At 39.1% G+C, this 13,488-nt stretch overlaps 1 protein-coding gene and 1 long non-coding RNA gene across 9 annotated transcripts in view; one reads left to right on the forward strand and one right to left on the reverse strand.

Moving 5' to 3' along the window:
• LOC109273140 (uncharacterized) overlaps positions 1 to 13,224 on the forward strand; it is a 48,595-nt gene extending 35,371 nt beyond the window's left edge. For 4 of the 5 annotated variants that reach the window (XR_008423964.1, XR_008423968.1, XR_008423962.1 and 1 more), the window contains 2 exons: positions 8,733 to 8,882; positions 11,125 to 13,224. This is a non-coding gene — a long non-coding RNA (uncharacterized LOC109273140). The remainder of the gene's footprint in view (positions 1 to 8,732; positions 8,883 to 11,124) is intronic. The other variant, XR_008423967.1, reaches the window with a different exon arrangement.
• MAP3K20 (mitogen-activated protein kinase kinase kinase 20) overlaps positions 1 to 13,488 on the reverse strand; it is a 191,713-nt gene that overhangs the window by 68,633 nt on the left and 109,592 nt on the right. For all 4 annotated transcript variants that reach the window (XM_053907642.1, XM_053907644.1, XM_053907640.1 and 1 more), the window contains exons 5-7: positions 9,489 to 9,554; positions 5,923 to 5,951; positions 5,663 to 5,800 (exon numbers count right to left, since the gene is read on the reverse strand). In XM_053907642.1, the coding sequence (XP_053763617.1) occupies positions 5,663 to 5,800; positions 5,923 to 5,951; positions 9,489 to 9,554 (233 nt within the window). The remainder of the gene's footprint in view (positions 1 to 5,662; positions 5,801 to 5,922; positions 5,952 to 9,488; positions 9,555 to 13,488) is intronic.

Consider the following 13,488-nt stretch of genomic DNA (forward strand, 5'->3'; position numbering starts at 1 on the left):
GCGCTCGGTCATATTTGAATCAGAACGTGTTAAATGAACTCCGGCTAATACGAAGATAATTAGCAGGAAAATCAGGGAAATCGGCAGATGCTGCTCGAGCAGGAGAAAAAAAATTCGCTGCAGCCTCTTTCGGCTTTTAATCAACTGTGTAAGGTGCTTCTTTAGAAGAGCTGCTGAATAATTCTATTTGAGTCACAGAAGTGATTAGGAAAAGGTAAGGGGCATCCCGGAAGGGGATGATTCTAGTAAGCACTATAAGCAAAGGAAGCTGAGGAAGACCAGAACAGGTATGCAATCACCCCTGGGACCCCACCTGCACAGGGGAGGGGGACGAGCAGGGAATGAAGCCCCTCCATTCAGTGCACTACCACTCCCCTGATGCTAGGATTGTGGAGGGGAAGGGATATGAACAGCAAGCAAATGGAAGGATTTGGCCTTCTTCAGGAGAAAGAGTACAATGAATCGACTTCAAATAAATCAAATGGTCCAGACCCCAAATGTCGAGGTAAGTGGCCTTGCATCCCGTTTTCTGAGTGTGGCCTGCACGCACAACCCATTGCACAGGCGCACACGTGAAGGCTGACTGCATTGTATGAGGTAAAATGCAAAACCAAGAGCTTGGGAAGTAATACAGAAAAAGATTTCTGTCATTCTCTGTTCCAAAATATTCAGTTGGAAAATAGCCAAAATCTACAAAGATGTGAGTTCTATTTCTCCAAGAGTTCTAACACTGGAAACATAAGAGTTTCATTTTAGTCCCTCTCTGTATCTCAGACATGCTCCTGCAGCTGAGGGTCCCTATGACAGCCACACACGTGTGGGATCTGGACAGGGCACCGTGAGCCACTGGGCTCTTTAGGTGAAGTCCAGCACCAGCACCTGCCGCGATACCCTGTTACTAATTCACCAGGTGTAGGCGTGTATCAAAACATAGGTGGTATGGTATAGGACAACAGCTGTTTCTACATGAAACACAATGACGTTTCACACAAAAAAGTCCTTTGTGGAGGAAGTCATTTGGAGGTCTAAAAATATACTAAACTATGCCTGAAAATACCAGTGATGGGGATGCAGGCCAAACATTATTGTGATCTTTCCCCTTAAAAATACTTTCCAACTCATTCTATATTGAGACGTGCTCACGTTTAAATTGTGCTCACAAGGAAAATTTTCTATTTTCAGCTTGCAGAGAAACTTGGACAAGGCTGTGTACTTTTCCTGCCTTTTCTTTTACAAACAATGGAAAGCCATTACCTGAGCCGGGTTGGTTCTGGAACGGGGCTCATAGACAAGTGAGGCAGTGATGCTCCCTCTTAAGCCACTCTATTTTCAAATAGTGGTTCTGGCTCAGAAGCTTCTGAGAAGCTAATCCTGTCTGCATTGTCATCAGGAGAGCTTTGTTTCTAAAGAGTGGCGAGGCCTTGTGTTCTCAGGAAGGCTTATTCTTTCAATGATTTTTGGTTTCCTCCAGCCTTTTCTTTTTTGTGGATAACATACTACACACTCCTCTGGTTTGGTCCTTCAAGAGAAATCACCCTAAGGGGGTAGCACAATCTCCTTTCTTGTAAAATGGAGAGATTGTAAAACAATCGCCTGCCTAGCAGAGTCTGTCAGCTTAGAAGCAAGGACCACAAGATCCATTTCGGGGATTTGTGTCACATTTATTTTTAAGGCTGTACCAGGCTGGTTAGTGTTGCCATGTGCTAAGAAGCCACACAGGTTTATCAAGCTGCGGAGGGCCAGGGACTTGGACGATACTGGGGACTGTTATTATAGCAAGTCTGAAAAAAATAGAAAAATGAAAAGCAAAAACATATTAGTTTTTTTTTTTGAGGTGGATTTCAAAAAAGGACAACTCTTTTATTATGGTCTTACTCATCTGTATGTGACTGCTATGTATGTATGTGTGTCGGGGCTCAATGACCAGGATGGATTTTCAATGAGCTATGGGAATTCTGTTCTATGCAAAGAGATACTTCAATGACAAGTGGTTCTAGCTACTCACTCATTTTTGAAAGGAGATCAAAAGTTCTAAATAACCAACCACCTTGCTTTCCTAGGTAGGTCTCTCTTTCAAAGTCTATGCATTACAAACTTTTAAAACCAACATGCCCCTACCTTAACAACCATTCGCTACTGCTCTTTCAGGTAATACCTACGTTGACCATGTAATGTTTTCTTCATTTTTTAAAATTGCTATGATTGCTTAAGCAGACAACTCTGAAGAGCATGCCTTGTACTATTTCTTTCACTAAATGGTGTTTATCAAGAACAGAATGGGAATAGGTTGGAATTAAATAAAATCTTGAATTCTCATTTATACTTAAGTTAGTGTATGTGCAATTTTCTGAATGGAATTTTGTTGATAAAGCTATGGGTAAGGATAACCAGAGTTCCAAGTAAACCTCTCTAAGATACTGTTTTAGTTTCCACCAGTCAAAAGAAGTCTCTATCATGAACGCAGAGTGGATATTCAGAAGCATGTGACTGGGGCACATGGGTTCTAAGGTGAAGCATCTGGTGTGTAAATATAGAGCAACACTGGAAATGTTCAGCGACTGGCTATCAGGCATGCTATAAATTACTTGATAGAATGATCTGTTAAGCAATTTGTTAAGTTCCTCAGAACAAAACAAAGGAAGGATCTGTAAACGAGTACACAGAAACCCTTATTCGCCAAGAGAAATGTTCAGGCCCACCTACTAAAAAAGCAGTGAGCAATCACTTGAAGGAAAAGCTTTTTAATAAAGTAAACAACATTTGCAGACTCAGAAAGGTTGATTCAAACTATGGGTAACATGAGGGGGTCAATGAGGAATGAGTGAAAGGGATTTAAAAAGATATAGGAAAAAATCCTAAGCACGGCAAACAGAAGTCACCACCATCGTTGATAGTTTGCGTGTGAAAATGAACAGATTCTTGGTTACTGGAATGGAGATTCTGTCTCAGCTCAGGAAACGCAGTGGGTGCATTTCACACAAAAGCCCCTGGCAACTGTAAGGTTTTGGAGGGAGGTGGTGTGAGATTTGTTTTCATAAATGTTTCATAATACCGAAACCAAAAATTCATTCTGTAGGTAACTCAGAGTTGTCTTTCAGAGCAAAGATTTTTGAGATAGGGAAAGTCCCAGACTTGGGAGAATTTTAAAAGTAAAAGTGCTGTACAAGAGCTTGGGGAGTGTTAAAATGAGCCTCAAAAGTCTTCTAGTTCATATAAATGTGCAAAAAGAATTTAAAAACTGTAACCACATAAACGTGTGTGTATGTCTGTATACACATGACTCTCTATGAACCATTCCGGCCGGGGTGCTCCCCTTCCCCTCCCTCCTGCTCCACAGAGGAGTCTGTGAATGAACCATGGCCTGCTGCACAATGCAGAGTGCTTTTAACATTTGTCAAAGGCTGTAAAAAACCAAAAGTATACACAGTAGAGATTATTAGTGGCCCTTAAAGTCTAAAATATTTACTATCAGGTGCTTTACAGAAAAAGTTTGCTGGCTCCTGTTCCACAGGATGAGCGACACACTGGCGAAATACAATTTAAACTACCCGACGTTAGTGCCTAGCACAGTGCCTGACGCACCAAAAAAATACATTATTGCTTAAAAACAAAGGAACAGAACTTCCTAAGAGAAAATGATCTCACAAAAAGTCTGAAATTGCAACCAATTCCCTCATTTTCAGACTCCCCAGCAGATGATTTGGAGGCTGGTCAGAATGTAATAATTTTTGACACAGGAAACCAGTTTTAGAATCTAGTGTCTTTAGGAACTTATGTTTTTTTCCTCATCTTTCACTGAGACTTATTTGGTCACTGTCTATAATAGTTTATAGCCTTCATCCTTTTTTTTAAGTTTTTTTTCTTTTAATGTTTCTTTTTGAGAGAGAGAGAGAGAGAGCACACAAGCAAACACATGGGTGGGGCAGAGAGAGAGGGAGACACAGAATCCAAAGCAGGCTCCAGGTTCTGCTCTGTCAGCACAGAGGCCAACGCAGGGCCCTGAACCCATGAGCCACGAGATCATGACCTGAGCCAGTCAGACGCCTCATTGACTAAGCCATTCAGGCGACCCCTATAGCCTTCATCCTTAAAAACACCCAGAATTATAGGAAATGAGATATTTAGCCTGAAGCAACTGTTGTCTTCCAGCCTTTAAAATTCTAGCCTTTTGCCAAAAACATGTATTTCATTCTTGTAAAGACTTTTTCCAATAGCCAACAAAATTAATTTCTATTATATTAAATAAATTTGGTGTACATAAGATGTATTATAATTTAGAAAAAGCTTACCAATGAAAACAAGCCCAAAACTTAAGTAATGAAGCCAGCAGTAAATATTTAGAGACTGATGGCCTCAAAAGACAAAGGAATACATTCGACAATGCTGGTCTCCTCCTGGGCCATCAGCTGTCACTCGCAATTGAAATCATAGAAGTTTGGGAAGAAGAGCCATGTTGATATGGGCCAAAATTAGTCTGTTGCTTTTCTTATTATGAAAATGTCCTTTTAAGAGTAATAATATAAATATAAAGGCACTACAATTAGGGGTGAGACCCAAAGAGAAGGAGTTACAAATACTATTTTAGACTTTTTAAGAGATACACAGTATTGTTAGGGATTTAAAAAAAAAAGCTTATCTTTAAAAAGGGGCAACAGGAGTGTGCCTGGGTGGCACAGTTGGTTGAGAGACCGACTTCGGCTCAGGTCATGATCTCACGGTTCGTGGGTCTGAGCTCCACGTAGGGCTCTGTGCTGACAGCGCAGAGTCTGCTTGGGATTCTCTTTCTCCTTCTCTCTCTGCCCCTCTCACTCACTTTCTCTCTCAAAATAAAATTAATTAAAAACAAAACAAGACAAAACAAAAACAGGCAACAAATGAATTCCTTCTACTACCAAAGAATCACCTTGCCCATCTTCGCCTCCCATCCCACCGGTCTCCCTATTTCACTTACTTCTTTCTCTCTGCTTATTCCTCAAGAATGATCCACCTCAAAACTCCTCCTCCAAAAGCTTCTGCTCCTTAAGGGATCCTTTCCTGTGGTCTCCATCCCCTGAGCATCCCCTACCCCCACATTCTATTCTCATAACTGTGCTAAGTTGTGACTTTTACACGATACCTTCGATTCATGTTTCAGAGACTCACGCTACTTTATAAGACTCGCAGCAGCCATGGGCAAGGCCATGTGCTAAAAGCTAAGTACCTTTCCTTCTATACTCTCCAGAAACTCACCAGTCAGCTTGAAGTTGACATTCAAACATCTCCTGTTAATGAAATCATGTGGCAGATCTACTGGTGTGTTCTGAGTAACTTATTACAATGAAGTCCTGTTCCAAATGACCCACGTTCCCACTGACTTACACAGACATTGCACAGTCACATGTCCAGCCCAGGACAGCACTCTTCCCAGGAGTGCGTCAGGCCCGATGTGACTTCAGGGTCCATCCAATTCGCTGTTTGGAAGCAGCACTGGTTTCTTCTCAACACAGGACACAATAAAAGTGATCACAGGAAACGTCCCCACGACTGGATCGGCCACTGCTCTAGGCATCCCACCAGGAAACAGCATCACTGCCGTAAAGGTGTGTTAAATTGCTGTATCCCCCTCTGTAGGTGTTTGCTTTTTGTATTTCCTTGGGCAACAAAAGATGAGAAATGAACTTACCACACCATAGGAATACGTGTCACAAGTTTCAGACACAGGGAGACTCTGGATAACTTCTGGGGCCATCCATGGGAAAGTTCCAACCAAGGACATGTGTGTTGTATGGTTATGGAACCGAGAGGCACCAAAATCGCATATCTGAGAAGAGAGAAACAAGTATCAACCTTCTACTACTGATGAACAAAAGAATTATCAGTCACAAAAACCTACATATGAAGTTTACAAATACTTTTGAAGAAAATTAAAAGAAACAGTCCTACCTTCAATACCCCATCAGCAGCTATAACAACTAAAAAAAAAGAAAGAAAAATTATGATAATCATCTAATTTGAGTCATCTTATACTGAAAGAAAAAACTGCCATAAACTTCTATCTTCCATATGGCATGTGAAAGGTAAAACTGAAGTATTCACTACATTGAAGATTTTGCAAAAAGCTGACATTGAAACAAAACCAAAAAACGAATTCCTTGAGCTGCTGATTAAAAAGGTTTTCAAAACATTTGTTTAAATCAAATGTCATACTGTCCAGTAAACAGGGCATGCATTAATAGTTGTAGAGAGAACCATACTTTTTACTTGGGTTCTGCCACTAGACTGCCAGCATGATATTGAGGAAGGCGTCAGCACTATCACTTCATGGTATATAGTTTTTGCTCTCAACTGAAGAGTAATTTTCTTATAGGCAGGGACAAAATTCATTCACCCTTTCACACATTCATTCACTTAACAAATATTTGCCGAGCACCTACTATGGGCAAGGCCATGTACTATGTTCTGGAAGAGGAAGATGAGCAAGACTGGCTTATCTCTGCTTCTGTGGAGCTTACACTCTAATGGGAGAGACCCTGAAACCATTATCTATAATCAAGTGGGATGACACCTGAAGCTAATATAATACCATATATTAATCATGCTGGAGTTAAAAATTTTAATTTAAAATGTATATAATTAAGTGGGATAAATTCTATGATGAGAGATACACAGAGATTGCCTCAGAACCAAAGAGCAGGGGTATCTAAGTCTAAGGAAGTCGGAGAGAAGTTTTTGGAAGAAATGGTGCTTACACGAAGACCTGCAGAACAAGCTGGGATTAACCAGACAGAGGAGCGCCGCAGGGGGAAAGCACATTCTTAGAAAAAAGAGCCTTGCAGAAGGTCAGGAGCAGAGGGAAAGGCACGCAGCTTTGGAAGGCAGGGGCCTGGTCTGGAAGAGTCTTTGTGAGACGTGGAAGGCCACTGAACAATTTTAACCAGAGAACTGAAATGGTCAAATGTGCAGAGGGGAGAGCATATGAGACAACAGAACTGGAGGCAAGGAGATCACTGTGCACACAAGCGGTTGTAGGATGCCTGTACAAAGGCCGCGGCATACCACAGGAGAGACGTGGACCGAGTCAAGGCACATTTAGGAGGCAGAATCAGCTGGGCTTAAATGATGAGACGCAGGGCGGGGAGGGAGGACTCAAGGATGAAATCAAATAAAGAGGCAATACAGTACAATGGTTACAACAGGAGCTCTGCACTCAAACTGTCCCTTTTTATCTCATTTCTAGGTTAGGCAATTGGTACTGCCATTCACAGAGAAAGGGAATGCAGGAATAAGTTTTTAGTGGGTAGAGAGATGAAAAGATCAACGTGAACACAATACATGTTCAAGTCATACGAATATCTGTGCGGCCACTCCCAAAAAGCAGACAGACATGTGATTCTGAGCCTGAGGTCTATTAGGAGCATTAATACACAGATGGGACTTTCATGGCAGTGGGTGAATAAGAGTATGAGAGGCAAGGAGGCCCAAGGCAGACCTTGAAGAACTGTTCTGGTATTTCTTTTGTCAGCCACACAGAGCCCTCAACATGGTAGGTGATCAATGCTTACTAGCTGTTACTAATGACCTTGATAAGTGGGAAAAATACTCTGCATGAGATAGCCTAAGGATAAATGTGATATCATATACAAGCTATAAGTTTAAAAAATATATATATACACACATATACATATATATATATATATATATATATATATATATATATAGTTAATACCACATTCAGTTACTCTTTAAAATACCTCTATTACTTTTTTCTCATAAGATTAACAAGTGCTTAATTAAAAAAAAAACAAAATTATAAAAAGGTATAACATAGAAGATAAAAGAGTCTTGTTATTCCCTGTTTCAGAAAAAATTGCTAAAACTTAGGTCAATATTATTGCAATGTGTATGTTGTTTTCCCATCAAGTAACTGCAAAAATTGTGACTGGTGAAAATCAGGACAGTCTCCGTTATTAGTTTCAAATCCAAAATTTAATCACTGTCATCTCATGAGATGTTCAGGATATACTGATAAAGCAGATTTTAAAAAAAAATAGAAGTCAAATAACTTGTTAGCATGAAATTCTGAGCATGAACTAAAAATCTACGGGCGTAAGACTCTGATATGTCCTACTGGATTGAAATGATTTCCTAACAGCTTCCTGTTAGCCAACTCCTCTCAAAAGCGCTTAGCTCTAGGAAGTTTGTCTGTGAGGAGCCAAAGGATAAGAGGATAAGAGACCTAGACAAAGGAAAGAACAGTCAGGGTCAAGCCTGGGGTACAACCCGGACTACTGATGAGTGGCAGCTGCCAAGAACTTCCCTTTCTCCACCGCAACAACCCTCACAGTCCTGGAGTTCCAACAAGGGCATCTGGCCCATCCCCTGCGTCTCTTCCTCCAACTACCCATTGCAAGGATAGCCCTTGTAGCATATACCCATTTTAACTACAGTGATTTAAAGATTTTAAAAAATTAAATAGTTCTCCCTACTTAGAAGAATCATTTGGAAAGCATGTAAATAATTAATGCATGCAAATGGATTGATAGCAAGGTTTTTTCTTTTTAGTAACAAGCTCTAATGTTTACTTCAGCTGGTGTGGGCCAGCTAAATAATCCCACTCCCTGCCTTTATCCATTAGCTTCCGAGTGATGTAACAGAAGAAGCATTCTGTTACTTAAAGGTAATAATGTCTAATCCTGCCAGTCATTTTTAAATGCTCACTTACTCTTTTTTATATTTATTTTTTTATTTTGCAGAGAGAGTCGGGGAGGGGCAGAGGGAGAGAGAGAATCTCAAGCAGCTCCTTATTGAATGTAAAGCCCGACACGGGGCTCCATCCCACAACCCTGGGATCATGACCTCAGCTGAAATCAAGAGTCTGATGCTCAACCGGCTGAACCATCCAGGTACCCCTACTCACTTTCTAAATTATAAAATATAGGATCATAAATAAACTTTGAAGAGTACAGAAGAAAAGAAGAAAAAGAAAGCCTTTGCTTTCCAAACTCTGAAATGTGTTGATCATTTTTGGGCACTACTCCAGGTAATATGACGAACATCAAAAGTTTACACCAAATAATTCAGAAGTAACAAGAACAAAACTCAAAACTGCTAGTACAGAGAACCATCTAAAAATAGAAGACTAGAAGTGTATGACTACATGCTTTGATCCAGCAACATCTCTTTTAGAAAATTATTCTAGGGAAATAATTAAGGATGTGTTGAAAATTTTTGCTGAGAAGTATCAAGCTCAACATTTTCTATCATAGAAAAAAATGTAAACAACCCCAAATGTCCACATTCTGTGCTATTCATACAATGGAATACTATGCAGCTTCTTAAAATAAAATAAAGAATTTTGATATTTACAGACACTGGAAAGATTTTCATGGTATCAGTGACGGGTTAAAACATCAGGGTACAAAAGATCTGAAAAGCATGAGCCTATCTCTATAGCAAGGTGCATGGATTTCATAATAAAATAGGCAAATAAAAACATATGGCTACATTACCATTTCTTGACTTGAGATCTCTGTGAATCACTTTGACAGGAGCCTCCATATGTAAATAGTGCATTCCTTTTCATACAAGAAGAAAGGCCCATTAATATCATTTTTCAACACTGCATCAGTATTAGCTATTTTCAAACATCAGTATGTCATATTTTTGCAGAGAATTCAACAGCAGAAACTAAATTCATGTGTTCTGTTCTTACATGATTGATAGAAACAGGGTGTATCTACATTAGGAAAATGTGTATGCTAAGGAAAGTTTATGTGCTTTAGTCTCTTAGAAGCTGGAATTTGTGGGTAAAGCCAGCTTCTTACAATACCTAATAAGGAAACCTTAATTTTCTGGAGTCTGCACAAAAATAGCACAGTTACAACCGGAAGAAGTGTTCCAATGACTAAGGTATTCCACTACCAGTTGCCTTCTAAATCAGCCAAAGTTCTGACCCAGGTTTTCAGTTTTCATCTAGATTTCTGCAGCTTGATTTATTTTCTCAGTACTCACTCTAATAAGCCCCTGGGAGTGCTGGTAGGGTATGGGTGGGGAGAACTGGTTTGATTCATTAGTTGTGGTTGATAAAAGATTTTATGATCCTCAGATACAGAAACTTACAGGAGTTGCAAAATATTTTATTCTTTTTACAAGGATGAATCTTCAGGATAATCTATATTTAAATGCACTCCAAAATTCTCTCCAACATATTTAGAATGTAAATCAAGTTACTTCAGTAAACTGAATGTATATATAAAAAGCATAGTTTTATTATTTTGAATAAAAAATTATACATTACTGTTTTAAATCAGACTTTAAAAGATATATACTTCACAGTTATCCTCTTGGTAGTGACTCTTTTTCTGTATTTATGTACTATCTACCTTCTTAGAATAAAGAATAACCTTTTCTATTGAAATATAGTATTTCCTTTCCCTTTTCTTCACAAATTGTCTTCTAAGTAATGGATGAAACAGCTTCCCTACCACCACAATCAAACAAGCTCCTTTTGTTAATGAATTATCTATTTACACATAATAAGTAGGCTTTGGTTCTGAGTATATAGAAAATTTCAATTTTATTAAGGCTAATTTTTAAAGTAATCTATTATTTTTCTATCATTCTGATTGTTAAATATTGAAGAGTCATGCAAGAACAAAGAAAATTTAAAAATTTAAACCCCTGCATTATACAGATATTACTGAAAAGAGTCAGGGTGACAGAAGTCTCAGTAATTTAAGCGATTTTACACAAGACAGAGCTAGAATACAGGAGAGTGTTCTTCTAACATGACATTCTACGTATTACAAACTAAAAATTCAACAGCTACCATTTGGATAACTTTTAATCATTTTTAGGACTGAATGTCATACCTCTTTCTCACTTTAAGAACCAAATTCAGGTAGAATCTGTTTAATTATAATTAGAGGCAGGGCTAGTTTTTATACCTGCTGACAAGTAATGATTTCAAAACACAACACAAACGCTTTAAATATAGGCATTTTCTTCCTTATGGCAGATATTTTGAGAAAAAATATTATAAATTGTTTGTGTATAATGTATAACATACATTTACAGGATACTCAGTGTGTATAAACATAGCAGTAATCACAATCATATAAAATTCTCTTTAATTTGTTTTTACAGAGCCATCCATACTTCTGCCTTATTTTTATTACGAACAATGAAGAAGGCTGAAAAACGCCATCATCAGTTTTCAGATTTGGGTTCCCAAAGAAGTGACTGGTGTCATCTGGGGGAGATTTGGAATCAGGGAGGATCATTACAAGACTTGGTCCAGGTTCACCTGTTTTAATCGTTCCTTTGACACACTGGTGAGTGACCTACAGCAGTTCAGACCTACTTGCTGGTCCGCCCTCCATTTCCCTTCCCACTCAGAGAGAAGAGAGGCTTTTTTTTTGCTTTTTGGCTTTGAGGAGGTATTCTGTCAGCAGTAATGTTAAGCAATGCCTACTTCAAAATGCATGAACCAACTCTTATTTGAATAGAACTATTCATTCTTCGATTTCTCAACATCTTGTTGCTTCGAAGTCTTCGATCGTGGTCAAACTGAAAGATACATGGCTGAATTTGAAACGGAATCAATAAAAATCAAGGGTTCCTTTCACTCTCCAATTTCTGTGCAGAGCTTTACCAGACAGAGCTGAAGTCATTCTGAAAGCACTGACTTCTTCTTCCTTTTATAGGCCATTTTAAATATTAAGCATTACTTGGGACTATAAATAAACAAGTTTCTTCTCTGCCTCATTCTTCTCACCTGAGGCCAAACACGTTAGAACTTGCCTTTTAGAGCAATTCGCCAGCCATGAAAACATGATGTCATTACTCTGCAGTCTGGCATGCAGTCCCCGTCTACTCATTCCCTCCATCCCTACTCTGTCCTTGGAGTTCCAGTCTACTACTTAATTAGCCCTGCTCTTTCTCTTCTTTGTCCTTCTGACACCCAGTGCCAGCCGTCTTGAGAAACCCCAGCGATGACTGAGCTGATCTGGAGCCAAGGGACTTGCCCCTCAGACAAGGACTGTGCAGGGAAAGGGCCGGAGGGAAGAGGTTCACAGGCTGAGGGCCAGGGAAGCTTAAGTGGCACGTGCACAGCAGGAAGCGGAGTGACTGATGTCAGTTGATTTGTTTGCTGTCTATCCATCCTAAGTGCCATTAAGCAATAACATGGGTGTAATTGGCTGAGCACCCTAAACGCAAATGTCTGTAAGGTGAAGTGCTTTAAGCCAGAGACTGCCTGCATATGCATTTACATTTATGGGAGTGTGTTTCCACAATGCTTCTGGTCGTTCTCCGAAATAGCACACCACCCTGCTTACAAACAGGCGGTTCCCGTGTACTAGTGACACATACAGGAGTGACTATGATGTTACAGGAAAATGTCTTTAAGAATGCCAAAATTTAAGGCTGATTTTGAAATGCCTGATGCATGAATACACAATTAAGTTAATTAACATAGCCGAATCCTTAGGCACACCATCCTAAACACAGAGCTTGTTATTATTATAAGGTAATGAAGTATGGTTCAGCAGCAGCATTTTGCATGAAATTAAAAAAAACTTTTTTTTTTCACTTTCCCTATTTGAAGAATTTGGCAGGTGTTGATGAAACTTAAAACTGACAAGATAATTCTCCAAAGGAAAGACTATTACTTTTGGAAGTCACTGTGTGACTTCCCAGTGAAAGCAAAGTATGAGTTGCTCTCCTTACTGAGTGCTAAATATCCTTTTATTTGCTTTGTAAAGAGATGCTTATAGAGCTTAGACTAGCGAGATGCAAAGAAGTGAAGTGCCTGGGTAAAATCTGGACACTCTTACTTTCTAGGGGTTGCTAGAATACAAGTGTAACTATCAGCATTCATTATTTAGATTAAGTTGTTTCCAAAGCAACTTTGACAGTTATAAATAAAACTCAGAGACCTTCAGTTAGGAAAATGGAAAAGATAAAAATAAACGGAATTTAAATTGCTTTAGAAAGCATTAGTCTATGCAGGAATTTATGAGGGAAAAAGAACTGGGCACCTTGTTTAGGGGTTTTGGGTATTAAAAATATTTCATTTCCAAGGATGACTTCCAAGTTTACATTAAATATAAAATAAAATCTGAATTGCTTTCACATGGCAGGATAAATAAAACTTTTTTTTGAAAGTGGTTACTATTTTTAGCATATTATTATGTACACAAAATGAGTAGAACTAATCCCACAATAAATCACATTTTCTGGATACTAAGTCTGAGTGGAGTCTTGCAGAACAACAGAATTATGATCTTTCCATTTAATGTGTTGATCAAGCAAGCTGGTCAATTACAATGTCACAAAATGTGGCAAAAATGGCTGCCCTGGAGCCACGTATTTTGTTAGGACTTGGTTTTAGGGAAAGAAAGAAAGAAAGAGAGAAAAAGAATGCAGGAGTGGAAAGGCAGGCTCTTAAAATATCTATACAAAAGAGCGGGGGGGGGGGGGGAGGGAGAGAGGGAGGGAGAGAGAGAC

Source organism: Panthera pardus, unplaced genomic scaffold, assembly GCF_024362965.1.
Source record: "Panthera pardus isolate Hobbes unplaced genomic scaffold, ASM2436296v1 HiC_scaffold_10, whole genome shotgun sequence".
In the NCBI taxonomy this organism is placed as follows: Eukaryota; Metazoa; Chordata; class Mammalia; order Carnivora; family Felidae; genus Panthera; species Panthera pardus.